At 46.3% G+C, this 27,819-nt stretch overlaps 1 protein-coding gene across 2 annotated transcripts in view; it reads left to right on the top strand.

Annotated features, from left to right (window-relative positions):
* Window positions 1–27,819, top strand: part of Sema2a (Semaphorin 2a) — a 361,481-nt gene that overhangs the window by 23,099 nt on the left and 310,563 nt on the right. Inside the window, exon 1 of one of the 2 annotated variants that reach the window (XM_076791076.1) lies at window positions 9,703–11,145. The exons of the other annotated variant lie outside the window; for it this stretch is intronic. Within the exon in view, the coding sequence (XP_076647191.1) occupies window positions 10,968–11,145 (178 nt within the window). The 5' untranslated portion in view covers window positions 9,703–10,967. Of the gene's footprint in view, window positions 1–9,702; window positions 11,146–27,819 lie in introns of those variants that run through there. 2 annotated transcript variants of the gene reach the window in all.

Here is a 27,819-nt window from a genome sequence, read left to right as displayed (position 1 = left end):
CAACTGTACCTCCCAGGTACGGCGCGATCGTCCGCAACTCTGTCTCCCAAGGACGGCGCGCCTGGCCGTGGAAGGTACAAAAGCCACTATAGTGGCGTTACCATTCGATCTGATGCTTTCCACGGAAACCACTATAGTGGCGTAACGTTAAAACTGGTGCTTTCCACGGAAACCACTATAGTGGCGTACCGTTCAAACTGGTGCTTTCCACGGAAACCACTATAGTGGCGTACAGATTAAAGATTTTAATCCGTCGGAAGGTGCCGAGAGCGAACGTGGTAACAAAGCACACACTACATATGTATTTCTACAATTAGAAACGCAAGCATCTTTTTATTAAAAACCGCTGATGTTAATTAAACCCCACCTGGAGGGTTAAGAAAAGAAATAAACATCTATTGTAGATCCTCTGTCCATTAATAAATTCAGACGATTTTGCATAAGAATTCGCAGTCCAGTTATTCATCTGATTGAAAAATGCACAATTGTTCGACTTACGGCGCCGCGTTGCGTGCTCTGCCAGCGAAAAATCCCTCTTAATTTCGCGTCACGAAGAAACGAGATCCAGACGACGCGGCGGACGCCGTTGTGGCCGCTCTGTTCCAGGTAGGATGGAAATTAAACGGGACGAGCCCGGTTCGGTGTACCTTTTCGAAATTGCATCTTTCCCTTTGACGTTCTAATTTGATCCCCACGCGGCCGTAGAAAGAAGCGAGGCTAAATGGTTCTGGCCGAACAAAAGAACACCGGTGGCGCGAGGAGCTCGCGTGGCGCCGAGTAAGACATTATCCGTTGCCGCCTGTGGCGAAAAATCGCTGGACACTGTTCTTCGGCGGCTCGACTCGGATGATGATGAGATCCCGATACTGTCGGGCACCGTGTGTTTCGACACGGAGATAAGTGAGGGTTACGGCGCGTCGATATTAGGCAGGTATAATTCAGCGGGCTGAGACGCGATTGCCCGGTCCGAAGCAAAAAGAGAAGATCGGAAGATTGAGGGGACGGAGACGGAACGAGACGAGAGAAAGCGTCCATGCGAACGATTTCATCCGAGTTAACGCTTGAACACTGGTAAATGTTTTTCTGGAAATTTTCACGCGTCTCCGAAATATGTCGAATCAATGCAAACGTGGAAAATGATTAAAACTGTGTAAAACACGGAAACAAATGAAGTAAACGGCGCGGAGCAGGTAAAAATTATTCTGCTGATCAAAGTATCGTAAATAATTTTTTTACAAAGGAAAATGTTCGTTCTGCGTGTACCTTCGCCATGAAAGTCGAAGATTAAATATTGGTAAAATTTCATTTCGACTCGGAAGAAACGAGAATAACATTTTTGCCGAATAGGTTCGCTTTGAGCGAATAATTTGGAATCCGACTCGATACCGCGTGGGATACAACCGTGAATCCGATGTTCCTCGACTGGAATAAACGGATGAAAATAGTACCTAACGTAAAAGCCAAACAGCAGAAGTTTGGCGCAATCAAGTTGCCAGCGCAGCGGCAGGCTCGCGTGCGCCGCCGAACGAACCGCGGCACTTGAACGCGTGGATCGATGTTACGAAGCAATTGGGACGGGTTACATTGTTGCAATTAGAGTGCCTTAATGACGATCTAATGATCTCGGCGGCCGGCGTTCTCGAACAATGAGCGTCGAAAGAGTGCCGCGAAACCGTGGTTAATATTTCATCGGTTCTGACGCGCAACAACGTCTGCCGATTAAAAGCGGATGAAATTGGGTCGGCGGCGTAATTTCTGAATTTTTCAACGGGCGTCTTGCTCTCCTCGATGATTGCCACCGTTCGTTTGCTTTGCTCGAGGAACGCCTACGAAAAAATTACAACGAAATTAAACCCCTCAGAATGTAATTTTTCACATTTTTTTATAGTCTTAGAAAAATTGTTGTCCTGTTCCGATTGCTTCAAGCTTGTTCAAATCGTTTTCGAGGATATTTCAAAGTTTCTTTTTCTCTTTGGATTCCTGGTTAAAATGAAGCAAACTTTTTTTGGAAAAAAAGGCACTGTAAAAATTCCTGAAAAAATCTATACTAACTCGTTCGGAGCTGAAACTAATTGAGAATTTGATAGAATTGAAATAAATGAAACGAATGTTGTGCGGTGAAATTGTTTTTAACGCACTGTACCGTACGGTACGCCTGCGTGGCTTAAGTGAAGAAACTTGCGCAGTTTTTCGTTTCCTCGGAGCTAATCCTAGAAGAAAGTCAATTTTTCAGCGATCGAACGGCCTCGTTAAAGCAAACGCGGACGACGAAAATTCTCCGGCACGCCGTTCCTGAAGAAACAAGCGAGAGAACGTTCGTCTTACCGTATCCCCCCCCCCAACCCCCCGGTTTATTTGCTTTGGATTTCGTTGATCTTCGGGATGACAAAATATTTTCGATTGGTAGGTACTGAAACGGGATCGACTCGCGCGTTAAAGCCTGGGAGCATCAAAGGCGCGCGAAGTAGCTCTGCGGAATAAGAGGATAATGCGGAGTCGATTCGACGTCCTTGAATATTTAATATCTCGCGAAAACCTTCTCGCCGTGCGCGCTTTTTGCGACCGGGCCCAGATATTCGCCCCTGTTGAAGCGGAACTAACGAAGGATCAGCTTCTGTCTGGAGTAATATCGAAGACGCATGACTGATCGTGCCCGATTGATCTCGTCGCCGCGCGCGCGGGGATCGTTTAATACTGCCGGATTTTATGGTCTCCCGGCTTTCAAAGAATTATCAAGCCCGGGAAAAATGGGGGAACGTGGAAATAACGTAAAAATATTTTCACCGAAAATACGGTCTCGAACCGGGTCTGGACTCGGTCTGATCCGAGTACAGATTATACAGGTACCCGGTTACCATTTCGGCCGTGACCCCTTCGTGCTCGACGTTTAATCTTCCCCCGGGCAGATCCGAAACGAAAGCGAGAGCGAGGCCTCTTTTCGCCTTGTTGCGGAACGCGTCGACGGAGACGCGTTCGTTTCGACAAGGTTTCCAATAGTTATTCTGGAAAAAATACGTAAAACTTCCCTTAATCGAAGAAATATTAGGGGTACCTATAAGTAAAATCAATTATTTGCAAAGAATTTGTTTTGCTTTTAGTTCTGTACCGATCGTTGAAGAGGAAACACGTATTCTTTTGCAGTTTTCGATAAAGCAGCCTGTGTTCAAAATATTCTAAAAAGTATAATTTTTTTTCACAACCCTGTAATAAAATGGCGGTGTCCGTACCTTCCGAGGATCATATTTGAAAAGAAAATTTGCGATGTTTATGGAGATGTATTGAAGGTCAACAAGTGTCAACGTTGGTTCAGAAGGTTTGCTGCTGGAGATTATGATCTCTCTGACAAGCCTCGAAGTGGACGACCAGTTGAATTTGATAATGACACCCTAAAATCTCTAGTGGAAGCTGATCCAAAATTAAGTATACAAGAATTATCGAGAAGCCTTGGGTCCACATGGTCAACTATATAAAAGCACCTACACGAAATGGGAAAGGCATATAGACAAGGAATATGGTTACCGCATCAATTATGTGAGACCAACAAGAATATTCGTCGATCAATTTGCACTTCATTGCTATCCAGATTTCGTAGAGATCCACTTCTTAGCAGAATCGTTACCGGAGATGAGAAATGAATTCTTTATGATTACATAAAGCGTTCCAAGCAATGGCTTTCTGCAAATCAAACCGCAATATCAACCCCTAAACCTAGCCTATCACTTAGAAAGGTGTTACTATGCATTTGTTGGGACTGCCGTGGCATAATTCACTTTGAGTTGTTGAAACCTGGAGAAACAGTTACTGCTGAGCTGTATTGTCAGCAATTACAACGGCAGTATTCAGAACTATTGAAAAAGAGGGCATCTTTAGTCCACAGAAAAGGTGTAATACTGCAAATTGACAATGCCCGGCCCCATACAGCGAAACTTACTCATTCAAGGGAAGTTTTACCGCACCCCCCGTACTCACCGGATATTGCTCCCTCTGATTATCATTTTTTCAGATTTCTGGAGCATTATTTAGGAAATAAAACATTCACTTCTATAGAAGATTTAAGGAGGCACCTTGAGTCATACTTTGCTTCACGAACCCTAGATTTCTGTAAGAGGGGGATTGAAAATTTGCAGGAAAGATGGAAAAATTAAGAAATCAAAGACTAAATTTAGTACAAAGTTTGTTTTAGATTTTAAAATAATTGATTACTTATGGGTCCCCCTAATGGGATAAAAGCAACTCTGAATATTACTCCCACATAAATCCACAGTTTAATCACGACGACGGTTGCGTCAAATTAACCAAATCGCGATTACGAAAATCGCTGGGAAATCGTTCAGAGTTTTCTGGAAGGGTGACGAACGGATAGACAGGTTTTCGTAGAATCGACTGAGCGCTCGCGAGCTTTCAGCTCCGACAAAGTTGCACAAGGCAATCTAGAAACATCCCGGCGTAATATTGACGCGGCGATCGTTGTTGCTCGGTTCGAAATATGGTTTTCTCGGCGTCTCGAGCCTCCATAAATCAAGCACCGTCCGTTTAACGGCGACTTAACTTCGGCGAAACTTATCGGCCCCGCGGTAATTACGTGTTTCTGCGTTGGCACGTGAATCCATTCAGGCCGGCCCGCTGTTCCATAAGTCAGGACGGGGCGGCCTCTATGGGAACTTGGCGAAATTTCACCAGACACGGAGAAATTCCGCGGAAACCCGTCCCCGCTATCAGGCCGCGCGTCACGAAACACTGTCCGGCCGAATGAATGCCGCGTCAGACAGCCGGCGAATACAATAATACCTTCTTTCTTATTCAAGCCGGGGTCTCCCTAAGAACTTCTCAAGTTAGAATGCCGTTTCTCTCGGATGTGTCATTCATGTAAACATGACAGGGTGTATTATACGTGCTCGTAGACGGTTGCATTGCTTCCGCGCTTGAACACGCCGCCGCCGCCGGCGCATTCAGACATTCGATTACTACGTCGCCTCGCCGAAACGACTGCCGGTAGTTATGCGCTCGTCGGGTTCTCGTTGCTGTACCCCGTTGTAATTTACAACGATCGTGCCCCGCAATACGCCCGCCCTTTTTTTCCTCTTTTCGCTCGGCAGCCCGGATCCCGCTGAAACGCTAATTTCCGGCGAACGGACCAGAAGTTTTCGTATCGAGCACGCCGGCGAATACAGGTTTCCTCGAGTCCCATTTTCACCGAGTGTTTGCTTCACGGCAGAAAGACTTGATCGGCTGTCCTTAGCCGAACAGTATCCGCCTTTTAATTCTACGCACTTACCGCGAAAGTAAATGGAGGAAATTCGAAACTCTGCAAGCATTAGAGAAATTCAAGATCTTGATGCAAATGGTAGTTCCAGATTTTGAAAATTCTGTAATTCTCGCAACCGAGCAATCGGGAATAGAATACTGCACGGTTAAATTTGAAAGACCGAGTCCCACTCTTTTCACACCACTCGAAAGAAAAAGACCCGTGGTGGTCCCCGACCGGTTTTCTATTTCACAATTATTGAAATTATAAAAACGTTGTCATAGGAAATTACGTACTGAATTGACTTCTTTTTTTAAGCACATTTTATAACAAAATTCGTTCAAAGTGTGAGTAAATTCAATCTTCTTCCTTCTCTAAGAGGTTTCACTTTTATATGTATTGTGCACGGCAGGTTTAGTGTTAACACACTTTTGCACGATGGTAGTATACACGTTTCTGATGATATATGTAAAATATTGGGTGTAAATACTTAAAAACATTGGATACATGAACAGTTAAAAATTCCGTATCTTCAATACACAGTTTAATACTAAACCCGCCGAGCCTTAAACGTAACTGATACATGTTGTCTTATAAAAATGACGAGATTGAATTTATTTAGATTTTGTGCGGATCATATTATAATATATTTACTTCATCATTTCCCAAGAGAACATCTTTACAATTTCAGTAGTTGTAAAACGAAAAATCTGGAACCGGTCATTTTGACCGGCGTTCGTAGGTTCAGTGTTAAGTTACGATCTAGTCCTTATGAACATGATCGAATTCTCAAGAACAGTAAATTCTTAAAAAATTTATAATTTTAAAGGTATCGCGCAGAGGTTAACTCGACGTCTGTGCAGAAGACACGTCGATGCACAATTCCCTAAAAAATGCGATAAGAATAATAAATCGTAGCGCAGAAAGCCTTCAAACAGATAGCTTCGAAACCATCACCGGAACTCTGAATACCCTTAGAAATTCTTCGGCGGTTTTTTGCGCGACCCCCGCCCGGAGTCCTGCGATTTGCGGGAGTCTGCGGCTGTCGTGAGCCGATAGTTTATATTTTCGCATTTATATTTCGCGTGCGGCGTGAACGGCGGCTTTGCGGCTTTTTCCAGCGATTTGCCAGCGTCTTCGAAAAAAAGGTGGGGAGGACTGGGTGGGGGTTGGGGCTTAAAACTCTCGGGCGAGAGAGGCCGACCGGTGCCGGTAAGAAACGACAAAGGGAGCCGTTCGCCGGAGAGAGACTCATGCAATTCTAAACTATTTCAATGAAATGGGATAGCGACCGGTAGATTTGTTGGTCGCGGGTGCCCGGGCTAAGGTCGCTCGCTTGCGCTGCTGTCGGGGAGCACGCTAGACCGAGTTAAGGAAAGCCGCGCTCCTCTGTAGTAGACTCGGTTGCCTCCACTTTTCCTTTGTTCTAAAATTCTTACGACTTCCCCTTACGTCTTCTCGGCTCCCCTTCCTGCGGAGCAACAACAAAGGAAGTGGTCCGTATCACCGTGGGCGGTAATGTCGGCCGGAGAGGTGCGCGCCGGAGTAATACGAAATTGTCTCTTCTTTCGCGTTAGGCCAACCCTGGGGGGGGGGGGGGGGTGGTTGGAGGATAGTTCGCGGGTAGCAAAGCGGCCACCGGATAGGTATGCCCGGCAACTTTCTTCGGGAACGCCGCGAGAGAGTCGGTGCCCTCGCGCTCGACTAACTTCGAGGGTTCGAGCATTAGCATATCGACTTATTCATACAATCCGCTCCGGGTTCGTGTTCCGCGGACGAACACGCACGCTCCGCCTCCGGGCTATGCGCTGAGAGAAACCCGTCGATGATGATGCCGCGCTGATGGCGTACCGCGCTTTTTCAGGGGCTTTGAACTTCGACTCCTCGACCCTCCGGGGAATACGTTACGACGTGTTTCGATACATTGATTTCGTTAAACTCGAGTGCCGACTACCGAACCCTCCGAACGGCCTCGATAATGCCGTAACGCTCTCGACGCGGAATTTCGATTCGCGGAGAGGGGAATCGTTTGTCGGGATTACGACCGGCGAAAAGTTCCCCGGACGAAACAAACCGATCGATCTCGGCTGCAGGATTCTTGGCAACAAGATGTACAGGGTGTCTCAAAGTCGCGACCCGCGCGCACCCTGGTTCCACGGTGTTAGTCTGACTAGGGTAGCTTCAACTCTGTCGCACTCGAGCGGCCATTTGTACGTTTACTGCGTTCTCTGGTTGGACAGATTATAAGGTGGGCCAGAATCGCAACCCAATTGAACCACCTATAACCAAGTTGAGGCAACTCGGGTCGACTCGGGCCACCTGCTCGCTCGCGATCAGGTGAATAATTTGGTGTCCTGTAAACGTATGGACTGATCGGATCTCATTTGGTCATCCCACAACAAAGTCAAGGCCAACTGGCTCTGACTGTAGCCACCTGGGTGCTCACGAGCAGATTCGACCAACTTGTTTGCCCGTGGCCAAGTTCAGTCAATACGGGCTTCTGTAGCCTAGTTCGAGTCCTATGAGGTTAGGTGGATGCCTATGGACTGATTAGGATCCAGCCGGACCCCCCTTTAGAGCCAAGTAGAACGGGTTCGTTAGACACCTTGTATATCACCTGGTAAACATTCTTTATTTTTTGAAAACATCCCGACCAGACTACGCATAATTGCACGCAAAACGTCTTCTAGGAAACCGAGAGGTTGAAACTGAAAAAGTTGACGAAGTCTTTTGTTTCTCGGAATAAGTAGAAAGCGAGAAACTTGAATATGACACATCGGAGTGAAAACTTCTTCGAAATGAGCTGTTGAGACTGCTCCGTGCGCTTCATAGAAATGCATAGAGTTTCGAAATATAAAGTGTATCTAATTGTGTGGCCACCATTGCGTCCAAGTTGTTCTAAATTGTTATGCCGATTTTTATGCAAACACAAACTTTTCTGTGTCAAGTATAAAAAACTGGGAGTCGAATAAAAGTTTCTGACAAGTTCAGAATAATATAATAGTATTCTGAAAATCATCTGACGTTTTATATAAAATGAGTGCATGAAGTTCGCGATCTAGTTACGACAAAACTTTTCCAAAGTACCCGCACGAACCAGTTCGAGATTTCAGCATCCCCAATAGGTTTCTTTTTAAATAAAATTCAAAATCCATGTATTTTTCTCTTTTGTTTTTAGTAAATCCCCGAAACGAATTTCGTCGAACCGTAAATCCGCATTGCCGGCAATTACGAATTTGTCACGCGTTCCTTTTCCTCGTTTTAAATTAATGCTCTCCGGCCGGAGAGAATTAAAATGATTTTTTATCTGGTCGTTACGCATGAATTATGCCACCGCCGTGGATCACCATTGGAAATATTTTAGCGATTAAGCTCGGTACAGTTTCCGCGAGATTAGAGTGGAATTTCACTCTTCTTCTTCTCTTTCACTCTTCCCCTCTGTTTCTCTTTCTGCCCCTTGGTTCGCAAGAATGCCGAGTGACTCGTTCATCTATCACCCGCGGAATCGTCCTACTTAACCGACTCTTAAAGGTTTCTACGTTCTATTTAAATTCTCGAGGAACTTATGCACGGCAGAGTGTGTACTTCCGACAGCTAATTGCAACGTTGCCGATAATTAAGCCAGATCTAATTATTCCCGCGGAACTTCTCCTCGTGCGGGAATCTTTGCTTTCGTTCGTGGGAATTTGTTCTCTAACGTGCAGAGAACGATTCCTAATTAGATCTTGGTACTTCACATGGTGAACGTACTCAGAAATTTTAATATTTCCGTCTACTGTTTGCGAATTACCTTCCAAACCATTTTTTTTTAAATTACACCTACAATTCCTGCAATTTTTGTCGAATCGCTTTCAGAACCTGTATAACCGTTCCACGACTTACGTTAAGTACTGACAACTCTGCGGCAGATAATTTTCAGTGCATCAGTACGAGGGTCGGTAAAATATACATTGTCACCAAACTTGCAAATGAAACAATTCTACAGCCTAGGAAATAACCGGTTGACAAATCCTCGAAAACGCAAATTCGATTCAGGGACCACAAGTAAAAAGTGCCGAAACTTCGACGCGATTCGAACGATAAAAATAGCAAACCGCATTGAAATCACCGCGAAAAGGGGAAACAGGGGAGCGCGATAGCCATGATCCGCAAAGTATAGTACCGGCGATGGGGCCGGGATATGTTTCACAGCCATGGTGGACAGTGCTCCACAGTTTCAAGGCATTGTTGCAAGTAGCGTATGTAGGCGTCGAAGTCGGTCGTTCGGCATTGGCCCCGCGTGGTCGAAAATGTTTCATAGGCGCCGTAAAAAGCGGCCCCGGGGGTGCGAGGGGTTAAGAGAAATATCAGGGGTGACGTTCGCGGAGCGCGGCGAGCAAGCGTTCGTTCGGGGCTGGAGTCGGCGAGTGACTCGGATTGGGAGGAACTGGCTTGGATCATAGAGTCTCGGAGCACGAGCCGCCCGACGACGGCCGAGGACAGCCGAGCTGGTCCGACGAGATTTGAACGCGGCAACTCGCGAAAGCGGCTACAGTCGTGCCGCGGCCTCCATAGAGGGAGGTTTGTATAGCCGGTGTCGTTCGGAGCAGAGTACCATCGTGAGCGAGCGTTGTCGGACGCGTGTCACGAGTCGACGTTGATCGGTGGATCGAAACGATGCTGTGACGCCCCCCTCGCGCGATAAATCGGGTGCGTCCGGAACGGTTGCGAACCAGAAACCCGCAAACAGTTCGGTGTGCGCGGCGATCGTGGGCCGTGCAACAGATGCGAGGTCAAGCGACCCGCTGCAGCCGGCCGACTACATACTTGCCCACGATTTCCTGCGGCCTTTGACTGTGCTCCGCGAGTGTGCACTCCTCCGGTTCAACGATCGGCGCTTCGTCGTTCTCCTACGTAAGCCGGTGACGTAATATGACGCGCGTCGAGAGTGTACCGCGCGCGTCAGTGACATAGAGAACAGCGGCCGACTGTGCATACACCAGCCGAGCCTTGAACGAGGAGCGACAACGTTCCCGTACGGTCAGCTCGAAACTGCAGCCGCCGTCGACATACCTTTTGTGCCCGCGGTGGTCACCGTATCGTGATCCGGATTCGTGTGCGAACGAAAGTGAGAGGGGGGGGGATTGTGTTTGTCGTGCAACCCTGGATCCCCGCTAGGCAGGCCACGGTCTCACCTTTTCTCTACCTGTGAGGACACCGGGTACCGGTTCGGAAAGAGAGAACGAAGAATTCCTTTGTCCTCGAGGGCCCAGCGGTGAACGCCGAGCAAGGAGAAGGGAGGAGGAAGCCACACGGTCGAGTTTCTGCGTTGTCCTCTTCTGTGTATACCTGTCGTACCCGGAGGTGCGCGGAGGATAGTCGCTTCTGGTGGGACGGAGACAGGAGAACGCTCTTTCTCTCTCGCCGTAGCATCGGTGAACGTCCGTCAGCGCGTTGCCAACAGCAAAGGGCAACAACCACGCTGCGAGCACAGCGGCGCGCTGCCGAGCCAAGGCCAGGACAGCCTCGCGGCCACGCTTCGGCACAGCCAAAACATCCTCAGCTGCTCGGCCTCGGCCGAATCCTCCACGGTCCGACCTTCGACGCGACATGCTCCACGATTAGCGACCGTCGCTATTCGATCGGACCCAGTTCACCCGGGAGAGTGTAACAGCTCTCTGCTACCCCCCTCGTGTGTTGTTGTTTGTTTCTCCGTCAGTGAACCTCCGACCCGTGAGCCAGGATGCAGCGACGAAGATTACCGGATGCGCTGCTGCTGCTCGTCAGGACAGCTGTCCTCGCAGCTGTCTTCGGGCAGCTTCTGGGACCCAGTCTTGCCAACAGACCCGCCGGAGCTCACCCCGGGCACGCTTACTTCGAGCAACCGTGCTGCGGACGGTCCCACCTCAGGCATCACAAAGGTTCGAATTCTCGAATGTTTCAACATCGTCATCCGCGAGACATCGTCCCCGGCTTTGTGTGCTGTAGATAACTTAGGGTCGAGATCCATGCCGAACCGATAGCCGCGCGTGTTTGCGCTCGCGAGGCTACGCGCGACGAGCTAGACGCAAGAACGGCCATCGGTTGCGAGGCTCTGGTTCTAGAGGTTCGAATCGCTGAACTTCACGGTTATTTTTTATTGGTTCCCTGGTTGAGTTGGAAAAAAAAAGAGTAATAGATCTGGAGGCATTTTTTGAGATGTGTTGGAATAACATTTTTTTCAGGTCTCGAAATCTGTTAGTAAAATGAGTTGAATGAATATGTAATGAAGTGATTCACGTGAAATGTTTTGGAGCAGCTGGTAATTGTTAACGATTGCTTCGACAAGGTGACAATTTTCTGGTCATTATGATACTGCTGGTCGCTTGTGTTGATGCCCTCGAAGCTCCGACCGATGATCGTCGGTTGAAAGGTTTTGCTTCCAGAAATTTGAACCGTTGAGCTCGAAAAGCGTTGATTTGGTCGAGAGAAGAATTTTTTGAGAGGACGTCGGTTTTCAACGCGTTGGGGCAGTGTGTAATTGGCGGGGAATTTATTGGCCTGGTTTTACGCCGCTTTCGAATCTTGACCGGAAGTGACTCACGTGATTGGTGTTCGATTGGGGAATGGAACTTTGTAGAGGTAAACGATTAACGAGTGCCTAATTTCGCATAATAATCCGCCGCGTAATGACGACACGCTGTTGAAATTCTAATTTACGCGATTATGTAAATCGTGATTTATTTTCAACTAGCGTATGTCATCGTCGTCATTAATCTCGATTGACCTTTCGTTCAGTCGTGTGTTACCTCTGGCAGAAATCACTGCTTTCGCACTTGTTAAATCATTTCGGAGCACTACACGCTCGTTAATCACGTCATTATCGTTCGTGTAATAAATTACGAAAGAAAGACGCGGGAATTACGTTTCACAACGATGAAAGTCATTTCAACTACCCACAGATTGTTCTACTCGGAAACTAAATGATGACAGGTATCGCTTGCTAAAAGCGTCGTTACATTATTTTCTGTGAAGACGAATAGAAAAACTGTCAGAATTTTTCAACTGGACAAATATAAATGCGCCGATAGACATTCGAATTACGATTATCAAAACAGTATAGAAAAACTCTTGTCATTGTCGGAAAATTCAGATTGCTCGATCACGGCTGCGAAACGCGAAGCACTGTAGGGTAAGGGACCCAATTACTGTGGGGGTACCAATTGCTGTGCCTAAATTAATTATACTTATTTTTAAAGGATAATGGATATTAAGAAAGAGATATTGAATTTTGTTCATGAAAATCAGTTGGATTATGTGTTATATATCTCTTTTTTAATATTATTATGCTTTAAAAATAAGTACAATTAATATAGGCACAGTAATTGGGTCCCTTACCTTAATTTCGGAAAGAATTCCTCGGCTTCCGCGCTGACCTAAAAATCCCGATACCCCCGCACACCCCGCGTTCAGAATTCATCAGTAAGGTACACAGTTTGTTAACATTGTCGTAAATCCGGTCGCGTTGTTTCCCGCAATCACGACCATCCAAGAAACACCGAATCTACTACATATATCTATTGTTTCGCTTGTTATCATTGACAAGCGTTGCGTACCGTAATGTTCGTTGTAGAGGCGAAGTAGTCGCAGACAATTTAAATGTTTAAATATTCATTGAACCGAGTAGATTAATTGGTTGACTTTTTGGTTATTGTTCTAATAACTTGGGTGAATGTTTATACGCCCATAGCAATTTTCAGTTGTACAAACCGTCTTGCAAGAAGAGATAAAAATTTGCCTCTCTTTTCCAATACCTAAAATTAATGAGCACACGTAAATTTTTCTGTCTGACAACAAAGATTGTTGCCCGTACCTGACATGCATGGTATTAGACAATGTCATCATCAATGGCATCTACTGACCCGAGCTACATTGCATACGCATTTACGTATCCGAGAAACTGGTGTAAGTAAAAAAAGTTGTTAATCAGGGATGAAGTGAAAGTTCTGTAAAATGTAATAATACCAAAGAAAGTTGCATCTTCTTAGCCAGCATAAACTGCAGCTGACGATGCAAGACCTATACTTCCTGCACAAAACGGAATACAGTGAATTCCCGCTATAAGTCAGTTGCGCGGTTCTGGCGAGAGACTTTTAGACGAAATCTGAGGTTCTCGCCGAACGTTGTATTTGAAATGCATTCGTCTCTATGTCACAGGTTTATGACAAAATGTGAGAAAATGTCTTTCTTTGATACAATGTTTATACAATAAACATACAATATCGTATACCTCGCGGTGGCGTGGGTAGTTCCAACGACTCAACCGCTTAGCTTGCACTGACTTACAACGGGAATTCACTGTAAAGACAAAACTTTGGAGAGGTCCCAAGCGAAATGAACAAAAAATTGACTTACCCCACTTGTGCATCGAACAGTTCACATATTGTTACCCGATTAGCCGTATTTTTTCTATTCTTATAGCTGTTGTTACTCTTTATATCCCCCGGCATCCCTGAAGTACCGGGCTCCTAAAACGGTCCGCGGAATAATGGATAGTTGAGCATCGAGTTTGACTAAATGGCTCTCCTTTACTGCACCCTGTAGTGGCATTTTTCATAGATCACGAGATCGTTTCTCCCGTTTAGTTTAAAGTTTTCCCCCGGAATGAGGGGCGCGCGTACGGCGTTTGTTTCGTTTTTAATTAAACTTGCTCAATTCTCGCGGCGATGAGCAGGGTTCCCCCGTCAGCGCGAGAGACAATATATCGTTAATGCCACGTAAATACCCTTTCACTAATTAATCCTACGAGTTTCACTTCCGCGGCCGTTCCTAAACAGCAGCGGCGCGGCGCGGCGTTCGCGCGCACAACAATGCGCCCCGCGCGCCGTATAAATCGCAAACTTTCGAACATTCCGCGTCGTCCGGCGACCCTTCCGCCCTTCGCACGAAACAACCAGACACCCTCGGCCACGGTCGGATAAAGGTTAACGAAGTCTCCCGGCGCGGCGGTTTACCGGCGGAATTTTCGGCGCGCGCGGCGCGAAAAAACACTTTTCGCCAAGGGTATACACAGCCGGGGGGGGGGGGGGGGGGTAGCGGAGGGGATTAAAAAGGGCCGCAGTTTTTCCTCGAGGGGGTGGCACGGAGGGTGAACACCGAGCGCGGAGATACTGACCGGCCAAAACGTGCGTTTTCTCCTTCCTTTCTTCCCTTTTTCACGGTAAATCATTTAGGTGGACGAGGATGGGGGCAGGGGGAGAGGGGGGTCGACGTAAAAACGTAGCCCCGGTAGCGGAAAGCCTGTTAGTATACATCACCAATATTATCTCGGGGAGGGTCCCTGCCACACGATATTTTCGGGGCTTAGAACGCCGGGACTGACTTCATTATGTACTCGAGCGGGGGGGAAGAGAGACTCGGTGAAAGAGAGAGAGAGAGAGGATCGTCGAATGGAATGTGGAATGGTTGGTTGGTCGAGCAGCCGGCTGGCTGGCTGGATGGTTGCACGGCTGCCTCTCTGCCAGCCAACCAACCAACCAACCAACCAGCCAGCCAGCCAGGCCTACGTGTGCAAGTCGAGTGTGGAAAGTGCGTGTTTAGAGTCGCATATGTTTCGCTAGGGCACGCCGAAAACTACGGGCAACAGCGGCGGCTGGCTGGCTGGCTGGTGGTTGCCGGTGCACACCGACGACGTCTACCAGCCGCGTTTCCAACTCGTTCCCTGCACGGAAAGCTCGTGCGTGCGTGTGTGTGTGTGTGTCGGTTTTTCTCCTTTTTTCTTTTTTTTTTTTTATATTCGTTTCGCGAGACATTTTTCCGCGACCGGTGCACATACGAAATCGTCGCTTTATTTATTTTTTGTTTGTCCTTTTCGCCTTTTTTACCCCCCCCCCCACACCTTCCGTAGGTTGTTTTTCTTTTTCGGTTTCCGTTTTATTGTTTCGTCTCGCGCGCAACCTCTCCCTCTCCCCCTCCTCCTCCTCCTCCTCCTCCTTTCGCACGGTAGAACGTAATTTTAATTGCGCGGTTGTCCGCCTTGTTATGCGAATTTGCTCGACACTTTTTTCGTTTCGTTCGAAATTACCGGTTCCAGTTTTTCTACCTTTCTGTTGCCCCCGCCCTCGCTCGCACTTGCTCGCGGCTCTTCTCGCCCGTTTTCGCACTATGCCGATGATTATATTCGCGCCCTTTTCGGGAATGGTCTCCTGTTGGATTGGCTTCTCGGATGGACATTGGCATTTCTTTTATTTATTGAGCTTGTGGAACCCCTTACGTGCATTTATTCGTGCATTTGTATGTATGTAGTAATAAGATCTTATATGAGATGTTATTAAGCACATAGTTTGCAATCCTTCCTCTCGAGTATTATCGATCTGAACCTGAAAAATATGTTCGCCCCAACGGAGGGTTTTAACCTGAGGAATAGTTCTTAGAAAAATTCTAGAAAAAATCCAGACCATCGCTAAATCTAAATCTAGTCTATTTCTATTCTTCAGAAAATTCTAGTTGCATATAAGTTCCTACCTGAGTTTTCATATATTTTCATTTCACCAAGTTTTATTTATCACGTAGCAATCCATTGCATATTGCAGCTCCGCTCTACGCAAAACGCAAAGAATGAAAGAATATGCAGTGTTTACTCGATATGTGTCCAGAACACGGGTCCTATCAGGGACATATATCGACCAGGATTCTTTGGTCCACGCCGAACGTATACCCCGCGGCAGTGGGGATAGTTCCGGGACTTTTATCGGCTATGCATGTGGGACATAAATAGGGTAAACAATATACTGAAATTTATCCTTTCCAATCAAGCCTCGCAATATTGATTTTCCGAACTTGCGACAGAAGTTGCAAGCAAAAATCAATATTGTCGCAGTGTTAGATTTACCGTGAAGCGTATGGCGCACGGAACTGTAAAATTATGTCTAGAGTCACAGGAAGCGGAGGAGAGTTTTCAAATGTAATTAAAACGCGGAGCGTAGCTGCTCTTGTAAAATAGGAATTGACGTGTCGTAAACTTCTAAGGGATGCTTTCAGGACTTACCTGGGCTCTATATTTATGATCCTTCGTTGCCGGCGCATACCTGACCCGAGGAACTTCCGTGCGATCCTTCTCGTCGAGGAAAAACCTGACTCTGAATTTCTGTTGCTGTTTAGCAGTACCGAAGATTTCGTGAACGATGGGTAGCATTAAAGTATGTAGTTAAACTGTGTCGAGCAAATTTAGTCATCGCGACAGTCACAAGTTATGCTGACTTTCTTATAAAACATTGCACCCTTATATTTTTGCACTGATATATTCAGTGTACCTTGACAAGGATACGCAAACTGCCGGAAGGTTAAAAGAGTGCTCAGAAGCACTTTCATTTATCAATTTTTATAGCGTTAAGAGAATTACATTAAGTGCAATCAATTAAATGAATTTTTTGATTTTATGATATTTTGTTGAGTTGGCAATTGAGGTGAATTAACCTAATTTGTCACAGAAAAGATATAAACATTTTGTCTCTATTTCGACTTACGATGGACACGGTTAATTTTTATTTCTTCTAATATCGACGTACTAATTAAATCAATGGATAGCAGCGTTAGAGAGCGTATCACGAGAAAAAATGACTTGTCGGAAAGGATATTTTCGGACTTCCCGTAACGATGATGCTGAATCGTGGTTTCGTTTGCCCCGTGCCTCTCGGACGAGTGGTCGCTCGAACCTGTATTCGGAGTGTGACGTAACATCCTGCTAAGCGTTGTAACCGACGATATGTAAATACCGTGGAAGTGTATTGCACACTCGTTATTGAAATGCGATACTCGCGATAAGAGCTCCTCGCCGATTTTCATCCCGCAGCGATAAATCGGTGAATGGTGGCCATTGATATTTCATATGACACTCTTTGCTTTCCACGTGGCGAAATTGAGAAGTATCGCGCGTCGCATCACTTGCGGTATTTTTGCTTTGTAATACGACAAACAGCTCGAGCCTTTCGTTGTTATATTTACATAAAACGATCGAGCGAATGTGGGAACACAATACCCATACGAGCCTCTTTTATTAACCCTTATGTCGATATACAAAATATTCGACGGTGTCCCATAACAGCTACTTGATGGACTTCGTGTTTTTATATTATTGTGAATTGAATGTAAATTAATTGATAATCATTCGAGAAAGTATAAACCTGTACCAGTTTTGCTATTCGCCAGCGAAAACGTACACAAAATTTTAAGGACAAATTGGAGGTAGCCGAATATTTAAATAAAAATGAAAACTATAAATCGGTTGAAAATCACTGCGAATTTGATGTATTTAATAACAAAAATGAGTAGACGAAATTTAAAGCAATGTATTAGTTTCAACTCATTAATATCAATTAAAAGAAGAAAAATTTTCTGTGCGATGTTCTTCGGTGAGAGGTAGTAGCCTGCAAATTTGACGCATTTAACAACAAAAATTTGGAGATCGAATACAGAACAGTAAAAACATTTCACGAACGTAAAAATACTGCGACATTCTCCTGAACCGATTAGAATGATTAAGGAAAGAAATAAATGTCTCTGGGGCTCCTGCATCCGGTAATTAATGCGTACAATTTTTATTTTGCTTAAAAATCCGCCAGACGAGTATACTCGTCTTACCGGAGAATGTTCCCTATCAACCGAGGGATTATCCGAATTTATATAACACGTTTAGGCGCAGGCACAGATTGAAATTTATAGTGTCGCGCCGGTTTAGGTTGCCGAATATTACAAATAAAACGATATCTTGCTCAATAACGCTAAGAGGTTAATTTATCGAACGAAAGCACGAATTTATCGCGACACCGCAAACCGTGGTTCCCCGGTCTCGAGGCAAACAGTATGTCAATTTAATCCGCACTTGCGGCTACGACTGTACGCCGCGATGTGATCATGAATCGTAAAGCCCCGATATCGAATCTCTGCTATCTAACAGAACGGATATTAATTTCGACGAGCTCCTCAAACGGTATCCATTAATCCAATTTGCACGGACATTTGATGCGCGCGATACTAATCTTTCTGATCCGTGTACAGGTAAATGTTGCCAGTCAGTTATTTAATTTCCGATCTCGCGTGACAGGAAAAAAATTGTTGCTATGTTCGATCGAAATTACGAATTTACCAATTTTCCCGCAATTACTTATCTATTCGAATAAAAATCGCAGAAAATTTAATCAAATTCAAGGTTATAATTTTCATCGGGCAGAGTGTTCACCAGCTGCTCTCAGTTTTCAGTACGTTTAGTGTTAAATCAAAAAGTCTTTTCACTAGGGGAAACGAGGGTTCCGCACCGCGAGCTTCCCGCTCCGGCAAAATTTTATAAACCTAAAATTGACCGCGAGTTCGATAATTGCTTCGCGCAGAGCAGAGTCGACAGGGGTTTCTGGGTAGTCGTATTCTCTCCGACCGGCTCCGTAGCTCTCCTTCTATCTTCCCTCGCGCAAGATTTGCTCCGACTGCTGAATTACCTCGCGTAAATCCTTAATTCGACCGTAAACTCGAGGAGCTCGCCAGGATACTTTCTTTGCTCCGGCTAGAATTCTACGAATGATGTTTGCGTAAGTAGCCGGGCGAAGACGAAGAAAAAGAGAGAGAGAGAGAGAGAGAGGGGGAGAGCGAACGGTTGGGACAAGAGATTCGGAAAGAGACGGACGGAGAGGTGAAGGTGCAGCTGGATAGAGGGTGAGGGCAACGTCGGGTAGGAAAAACCAACGGGCCCGAGGAGAGGTTCTCTTTGGTCGCCAAACGTCCGAAAGATTCCCGAGATTAAAAGCTAGCACACGGAGGTCGTACTTTCTCTCTCGGTGAACCCTCTCGAAGACTCGCGCCGTTGCCGAGGCTGACTGGCTAATGAAAGATGACGGCGGGGCGACTCGTCCGCCATGCGGTATTCGAAGCCGCGCATTCCTGCGGCAAAGACCGATCCCTGTGAATGCCGAGACATTGACTTTGCCGGACGAGTTTACGAACTTGGGACCTTGCCTCCTCCGACCAGGTGCCTTTGGACGGAAGGCTGCGCCGCGGTCGAATTATCCCCTTTGAAGCCTCGGAGGAACCCCCCTCCGAAGATACCCCCTTGAAAGAGTTACTCGCATTCATCCCGGCTAATCATTAGCCAACTTTCCTTAATAATTTACGCGGCGACCGACCGACCGACCGACCGGCCATTTTGGCCAGCCCCGGAGACCGTTTCTTTCGATCGGTCGCGTGCCCGCGTCGCGTCTCGAGTTTTTTCCACCGAAAGTTTCGACCTCTCGAACGTACTCCAGGATCCCGTTGAAAGGGTTAACCGATGGAAAAAGCTTGCCAGCAAGAAGAACTGCGGAAAGATGGGGAGAAGGGGATGAAGGATAGAGAGGAACGGCGGCGGCGTCGTCGTCGTCGTCTATAGTTCTGTCTGGAACCCATAGATCCTAGAGGGGGCCGTAAGTCTGTTTTAAGATGGCGACGCCAGTCTGCCGAGATTATTGTGTCGATGCGGCAGCAACAACGCGATAAAACTTCGGAATTAATAGTCACTTAATTCGCCGTGCTGCTGAACGGCCGCGCAACTTCCGCTTTTCCTCGGTAAACAGGCTTCCCCGGCGGGAACTTTTCTCCCGCGATTTTCGCGAGACAGCTTTATCGAGCCGGAGTTTGCGAATTATTTTTTCTCCACCGAACACCTCGGATTTAGAAGCCCCGTTTATCGGCGGATCTGCGAGCAGCGTTTCCGCTTCTATCTTTGCGAACGCGGCGGCGGAATGAATCTTTCATATTCGACTTTTCTCGCTTTAGGGACTCAGTTGAGTGAACACGAAAATGCAGTCTTGGCGAATGTGTATTTAACGTTAATGGACCGATGCATATTGCTTTGCAATAATGCTGAGGATGACTACTTTACATAATTGTATAATTATTATTGTTATAGTAATGTGTAGACTGCGGATTTTTAAAAAGAAAAATTGTTTGCATCGATTGCAATGACTAGGAGCTACGTCGAAATTTCATTGCTCCTTCAATCATTTTAATAAGCTGGGAGTTATACGTTGGAGCTCTTAAATTCTTTTAGTCTGAACATTTTTGAAGTCTCGATGACGTGTATAACTTCTTCAAAGGACTATTCACATTCATGCAACATTATATTTCATTGCTTGTGTACGTTTTATTATATATTTTATTATACATTTTAAAATCAAGCCATTTTAATCGTTGTAATGACAACTTCGAGATCGTACAGGGTGTAAAGAAATGCTCGCTCTTGGCTGCCATAGGCGTACTCTACATCTTCGGTTTGATGAAGATCTGTATAAAAGTTCAAGGTCAAATTTTTGTTTATTGTCATTTATTGGGGCAACCATTTCTTTATACCCTGTTCAAATGTAATTGTAATTGTGTAAACAAAAGTAATTGGGAAAAATAGATGGAGAACTGTGTCAGCCACGTATGACTGACGTCGAAATCAAAAGAAAGCGAAGCCTATCAACGTTCAGCGCAACGCATACAACAGTAAAAGCGCAATCCCGCACGAACGCGGGACCGTTGTGAGATAACAAGAAAAATGGCAACAACTGGAACAACCGGGAAAATTGAACTAAAAATCTGAAAAGCGCAGTGAAAAGCCCGTCAGTTTGGCGACCGGGCGGTTCTAGTGTCAAAGTCAACAGACGGTGGCGCAAAGTACACTTATCCGGCGCACACACGCTCGTAAGCCCCGGGATTAACAAAGAAGGTTTCGCGCGCAGAAACAAACGCGAGACAAGCTTGCCCGTTACGAGAAATTTCTTTTGCCGGTGTCGGTGCGGCCGAAAGACGGAGATCTTTGCGGGCTGCGCGGGACGAAGAACTTATGCGAGACGAGGACCGGAAAGAGGGCAGCTCTATTTGCATTAGCCTTGCATCGTGTCTCTATTCGAGGCGAAATCCGCTCGCGATGTAAACTCGCCTCGGCGCGGGAAACAAAAACTCCGGAATAACGAAAGCTCGAAGGATGAGGCGGACGCGAAGGAAACAGCGCGCGGGACTTGTCGGATATTCCAACGACAGGATTACAGTCACCCTCGAGAGAGCCTTCCTTTTCTTTTCTAACCCCTTTCCGCGTCCCCTTCCGTTGCGGCTCGTTCTCTCCCTCGCTCCTTTTCTTTATTCCGTTCGAAAACACTTTGTAGCCGGGCGTGTAAACGCGCGAAAGTGGCCGGGCCGGAGAGGAAGCGATTCCGCGGGACGGCCTGGTCACGATGGTACTTCTGGTCCACGATGGAAAGGATAATGAGGATATAATGCGGCAACCGACGCTGCAGATGTTTAGGCGAGCAGCGCGTTATCGCGTCCAACCGGTTAAAGTTCTCGCATAACGAGCCCGAGGAACGAGCATCGGATCGCGTGATCGTTTTAAAACGACAGCGATCGCTCGCTTAGCTGCTATCTGGATTTAGCAGACTTTTAACCTGCAGGAAAGACGCTGTCCCTTCCAGCGGACAGAGTTTTGCTCATAATGTCGTAGACTTACTGTGCAGATATTTACACGCGAAAATCTCGGCACCGAAAAGTCACTTGATTCCCTGATCGATTGTAAAAAAAAGATAAAATCTTTTTGTCGGTGGTTATTTTTTAGTGAAATGTTCACCAGCATATTCGTGACAGTCTTCTGCTTGAAAGGACTCCAAACACGACACCGTTTGGATCATATTTACTTTTTTTTATCCACAACACAGTGGAACACAGATTTGTATAAGTGAATACTCGATATATGTCAACAACACGGGTCTTGCCAGCGCGTCATGTATCGTCGAGGAGACATACCCTAGCCGTGTTATGTTTACTCCTCAGAGGGTACAGCCCGCGGTGGTGAGGATACTTCCGCGACGTTTATCATCCAGACCTTGGCGACATATATAAAGAAATCACTGTAAATCGTGTTTTACATGAATCGCTGTAGGTTGAATTGAGAATTCGGATGGAGTTCTACTGAATCGTCAATTAAACAAGCAAACGTGATCCGAATTGTGCCGTGTTTGATCTCATTTTAGTCAGAAAAATGTCACAAATATGTACCAATATATTTTAGAGTGTAACTCATCATTTTACTATTGCAGTTTCCAATTTGTTTGTGAGACATTTAAAAGTTGCAGCTCTTACCTGTTTTCACGATATCCGACTGTGCTTACGAATTGGTCTCTAGGAAGCTCGTCGAAATGATTTAACTATTAATTTCATGCGAGAAGTTACGACCCGTTTTGAGAATATTTTCTGCCATAGTTGAAAAGTCAATTTCGGCCAAACACGGTCAGATAAGGCAAACATTTGCACGAGCCGTTTCCTCTCATTTTCGCGTGGCGAGAATATGCCAATACGTCCTGGTACACTCTCTGTAATATTTAACATGAATATATTCGTTAAAGCCGCTCTAGTCTCTCCGAATATTACTTGAAAATCATTGGTTCCGAACGACTGCGGCTTTGCCGGCAGTTTCGCGTGACCCGTCCGCTCGAAATACCGTTCGCCCGGTTCCCGAATAATAAAGTGTAATTCACTCGTTTTGCGCGTGTCCCGTCAATCAAACACGCGAAACTGGGTTAATTTTTCCATTCGTTCAACGTCCCCGTCGATCGGCGATTAAACCGTTTTAGTCGATCGCTAACCGAACAGCCTTGAATCTGTTCACTCAAACGCGGCCCTTCGGCTGGAACTGAATTCCGCGTCGGAGCACAGTTTCCCCGAACGATATCGCTTTTCCCTTTGCGTTAATTAAGTGATAATTGTTCGAGACATAATCTCGAAGCAATATGTACGAAATTTCAAATTTTGCTTTTGATTTACGTATGATCTATCAATTTTAGAAAACCCTCTCCTGTTGGGGAAGTTTCATTAACCGCGCCGGGGATCAAGGCGTCCGTAGATCGCGCGTCTCGCGTTCCCAGCAGTTTTCCGGCTGCTGGAAATTTCGCGCTCGTTAATTGAGTGATAATTGTTCGAAACATAACTTGGAAGCAATATATACAAAATTTCAAATTTTGCTTTTGATTTACTATGATCTACGAATTCTAGAAAACCCTCCCGTGTTGGGCAACTTTCGTCTACCGCGCCGAGGATCGAGGCGTCCGTAGATCGCGGGTCACGTCGCATCGAATCGCTCGCGTTCCCAGCAGTTTTCCGTCTGCTGGAAATTTCGCGCTCGCAGCAGGATATCGGCATTCCGCGTGTATTCGAAGGGAGCCGGAGCTCGTCCGCCGCGCGGGAATCTCGTTAAGTCGCGGCGGAGGAGCATCGGGCGCAGTTAAAGCACACTCGAACCGTAAGGCGCGAGAATGTAATACCGGCTAGTTTACAACGGGACGCGGCCAACGACCGCCATAAACCTGAGACTTAAGGCAAGAGATTTTTCGCGCGGCGGAAAACGCGAGACGCCGCGCCGTTATTATTTTTGCCTGATACGCGGCCGAGCTGTGCGCTTCCGCCGTTTCGCCTTTGTCTTCAGGGTGAAACTGGCTCTGCGGTAACGCTGTTCCGCCCGAAAAACGTCACTTTAACGGCACAACTTTATTTCCATGTGGCACGAAAATTATTTCACCGGAATACTCGGATACGCGGTCGTACGAAGTGCAATTCTGACTCCTCCGTTTGACGGTCTGATCGTAAGGCTGCCTTTGGGAATTTTTTAAGAAATAGTTGACGAGCGTTGTCATGTGAAACTTGGCACGCTTATAGACTGACGTTTGGAGAACGTGATCCAATTTTTTTAAGCTGTTCAAATCCAATCTGATCGTATTAAACAATTTACGCTAACCGTTTCTGGTCCTCGGTATGTAAAAGGATTATTCACTCTCAGAAATCAATTAACGCATTCGCTGACACAGTCACACTTGCGCAACGTCCATGAATTCGTACTTTCCGTGAAACTAGTTAACTGAACCCATATGTACGTACTTATAATATCCAAAGGGTGTTTGACTTTCTAAATTATGTTAACCCTTGCACTCGGATGTCCCTCTAAGGGAACATTGTGAGTCTAGCATAGATGGCTCCCAGTGCAAAGGGTTAATATTTCATAAACGAGGCACGTTACATTTAATAAAACATTCTAACGGCGAGGATAGCGAAACAAATTATGATAATGAATCAACTCCGGATTTTATGCGTTTTTTCGTAAAAATGAGTAGCTAAAGTGTAAAACAGAAAAAACATTTAATGAAACTGAAAATGCTGTTGTATGGTAATGAAGGTCTATGTAGCTTCTGTGTTTTACACTTGATGTAGACAGTTTTTATTTTGCATAAAAATTTGCAGTCTAGTAATTAACGCGTTAAACACGAATTCCAGTGCGCCCGACTGAATCGATTAGTTACGAAGCGAGAGATTTCTATCGGTGGGCTTTGATTTGGTAACCAAGAGCCATTTATATCACTAGACAATTCAATATCGCTAGAAGCAAGGAACTCTATTGACCTCTTACGCACTGTACGCCACTATAGTGGCTTCAGTGGAAAGCATCAGTTTGTACGGTACGAACCATTATAGTGGCTTTTGCGCCATCCGCGGCCAGGGGCGCCGTCCCTGGGAGACAGAGTCGCGGACGAGCGCGTCGTGCTCAAAGTTATGTAAATATCGAAAACTCTGTAGAGTCGATAATCGCACCTGTCTGCCCGGCGAGTATTTTCGCGTGCACGGAAGTCGTCTCGCGTGCTCTGACCCTCGGCAAGTCGATATCGGCTCTTCGCAGGAATCTTAGATCTCGCTGTTGAAGCCGGCGTTAATAGAAGAGAGAAAGAAGGCGGGAGAGAAAGAGAGAGGAAGGTCAAATTGAATCTTGCTTTATCTCTCGCGACGATATTGGAAGCAGGAGGAAGAGGATGTCTCTTGGAAGGAGGATCAGAGCCACCCCTCGTCGTGACGCGCGTCGGCGTCGCTCGACTGAATAAATTGTTACAACCGCTATCAACAGCGCCGCGATACGAGCGTTCTCGCCCCTCGAGCCTGACATTCTATCCGTCCGCGCGTATTCTCCGATCGACACGTCCGATTCCCTACATGTACACTTTCTCTCTCGTCCATTTAGCTTTCGGGTGTCGCATCGCGTCGATAAAATTTCGGTCTCGATCGGGGCTCGTTGCGGTTGCCGGCTCACTTCGCTTTCCGTTCGCGGTGCGTCACACGCTGCGAAGATGTCGTCGGGGATTCCTCGGGGTCCTGATAACCATCTCGGGACTCCCCGGTTCACGAACTCTGCGAGTCTGAAAATCATGAGGATCCATCCGATCCGATCCGATCCTTTCGCCCGGTCGCGTACGACGCGCTCGGACACCTCGATATTGATTCGAATTAGCGTTGTTTCGTGGAAATATATGCTAACCGACGATTATTTAATGATTTTTTTTTTGAAAGACCGATCCATGGCTGAGGACTTTTTTAATTGGTCTTCCAATAGCAATAGCAATTACTATCACCCTCGGTAACGTAGTCCAATTGTTTCGTTTGAGATTATTATGTGAAAGAAGATTATGAAGTTTTTAGTGACCCTGTTTCGAATAAACGCATAAATGTTCTGGAAAAATGGTTCCATCTTTGGTTCGAATAATCGAGGTTTTACTATAAGGAAATAAAGATTCGATATCTTCGATTTGCGGTAAAACTTGAAGTTTCCTCGGCGGATTCGAAGTTTCCAGGCGCGGCGGCGAGGACCAATTAAAATGGAAGGTTGTCGGCCCCTTATCAGAAAAACTGAAACGCGCGGGGGCCAGGTAGACACGCGTACAAATTAACTTTCCGTAACGAACACCACGGCGCGTTCCTGTTCGGCGGTCTCGCGGCGACGTGTTCCGCGTTCCGCGTTTCGCGCGAACACACCTGTCCGTGATTGCGTTAAGCCTACGAGCCACCGCGGGTTCGTGAGTCGGTGGGACCTAATTACACTAACGACCGGCAATAAAAAGCGGCGTCGCGACGCGGCGACGTCGTGGAATTCGCGCGCAATTACCGTCAGATCTGAGGGTCAGGTGTGCGCCTGTATATCGCGGCGCCCCTCTCTCTCTCTCTCTCTCTCTCTCTCTCTCTCTCTCTCTCTCTCTCTCGCACACTCTCGGCTCCAGCCAGTCGAGTGGTTTTTCGCAGACAGAGGAGAGCCTCCTCTCCTCTCTCCGACTTTCCCCCGTTCGAGCGACCGACGATTCGTCGATTCCGCGTATTAAACGGCGCAAGTAATCGCGTGCGCGTTTATCTGGGAATTGCATGCGTTCGACCGAGGAGGATACCCTTCCCCGTTACGCGCAGCTGGACGCGCACGCGGATGAAATTGCGCCGGTTAGGGCTGCCAGTCGCCAGACAGCGCAGCGATGCGCTGCCATGCTCCCTTCTTCGTCTACGATTGAGTCGTATCCAAATACGGTGAATTCTCGATATATGTCAACGATACGGGTCTTACCAGCGGGTCGTGCATCGTCCAGGAGACATGCCCGACTCACGGGGTATACCCCCCGGCAGTGGGGATAATTCAGCGACATTTAGCATCCAGGCCTTGGCGACATATATAGACATTACTGTATCCCGTCAGTTCGCTCGAGGTTTCTTTAAAGAACCCTGTGTCTAGTCAATAGCCTGAGGGAACACCTGATCTTCAGGAACTTTTTTCTGAGAAAATTAATCGACCATTTTGTGTCAAATACCAATTTAACAGTTGAAATCGTTTCTTCGTTTGAAATAGTTTCTTCAAATCCATATTATCACACACACATACACAAAACTCGACACGAAAAAAATTATGGAAGCTAATTACTACAGAGGAAGCCCGTTTGGCGTATATTCATCTCAATGAACAGTATCAACCCTTAGCACTCGAATGGCGACTGTAAGGCGTCACTAAAAATTGCTGTATCATTATTCAAAATATTTTTAATATTATCTGGTAAGTCTTACGTATCTGGTAAATGTTGACTTATAAAAATGGCAACCCTAAATTTATTGAGATTGTCGGTAATTTTCTTTACTATTTTCTCTAAGTGAACTTTTATAATTTCCATAATTGTAAAATATAAAATCGGTCGTTCTGACCTTGGTAGATTTAGTGTTAATAAATTACCAAACATTTAAGTATCGTACGAGTAAATTGCACCATTTTCGTATGTATAACAGGAAAAAATATATATGTACAAGGGAAATATTCTAGGTGTATTGTACTGTTGAGAACACGTGACCGGCAAGAGTCGAAGCTGAAGAGCGCAGTGGCTTGTAATTCCGGATTATTGCCACATAATTGGAGCCCGATATAACGCAACGACTTTCGTGTTTATTATTGCTTCGGGACGCGCGGAGAAATGAAGTCGTTGAAAGCTATCCGTGCTTCTTAAACACGAACGGGTCGTTTCTGGTAGGCTAATTACTTGGCAACCCCGGTTCCAGGTACGTCCCTTACCTGCGTGTGCGCTCGGCTACCTTCGACCCCCAGTGTTTCGCGTATTCCAGGCTCTGTGCTTGCACGTCATGCCCGTTTCCCTGAAATTCATCATCGGATCAAGACATTTTATCCCTGGACGATTACAACGACGCCCGCCTCCTATCGATTGATCGCGACAACAGCCAGGAAGACCTTAAATATTTATATTTCCCCGGGCGAATAACAAGAA

This window comes from Halictus rubicundus, chromosome 7, assembly GCF_050948215.1.
Source record: "Halictus rubicundus isolate RS-2024b chromosome 7, iyHalRubi1_principal, whole genome shotgun sequence".
Lineage (NCBI taxonomy): Eukaryota > Metazoa > Arthropoda > Insecta > Hymenoptera > Halictidae > Halictus > Halictus rubicundus.
This window is presented reverse-complemented; position numbering and strand designations above follow the sequence as displayed.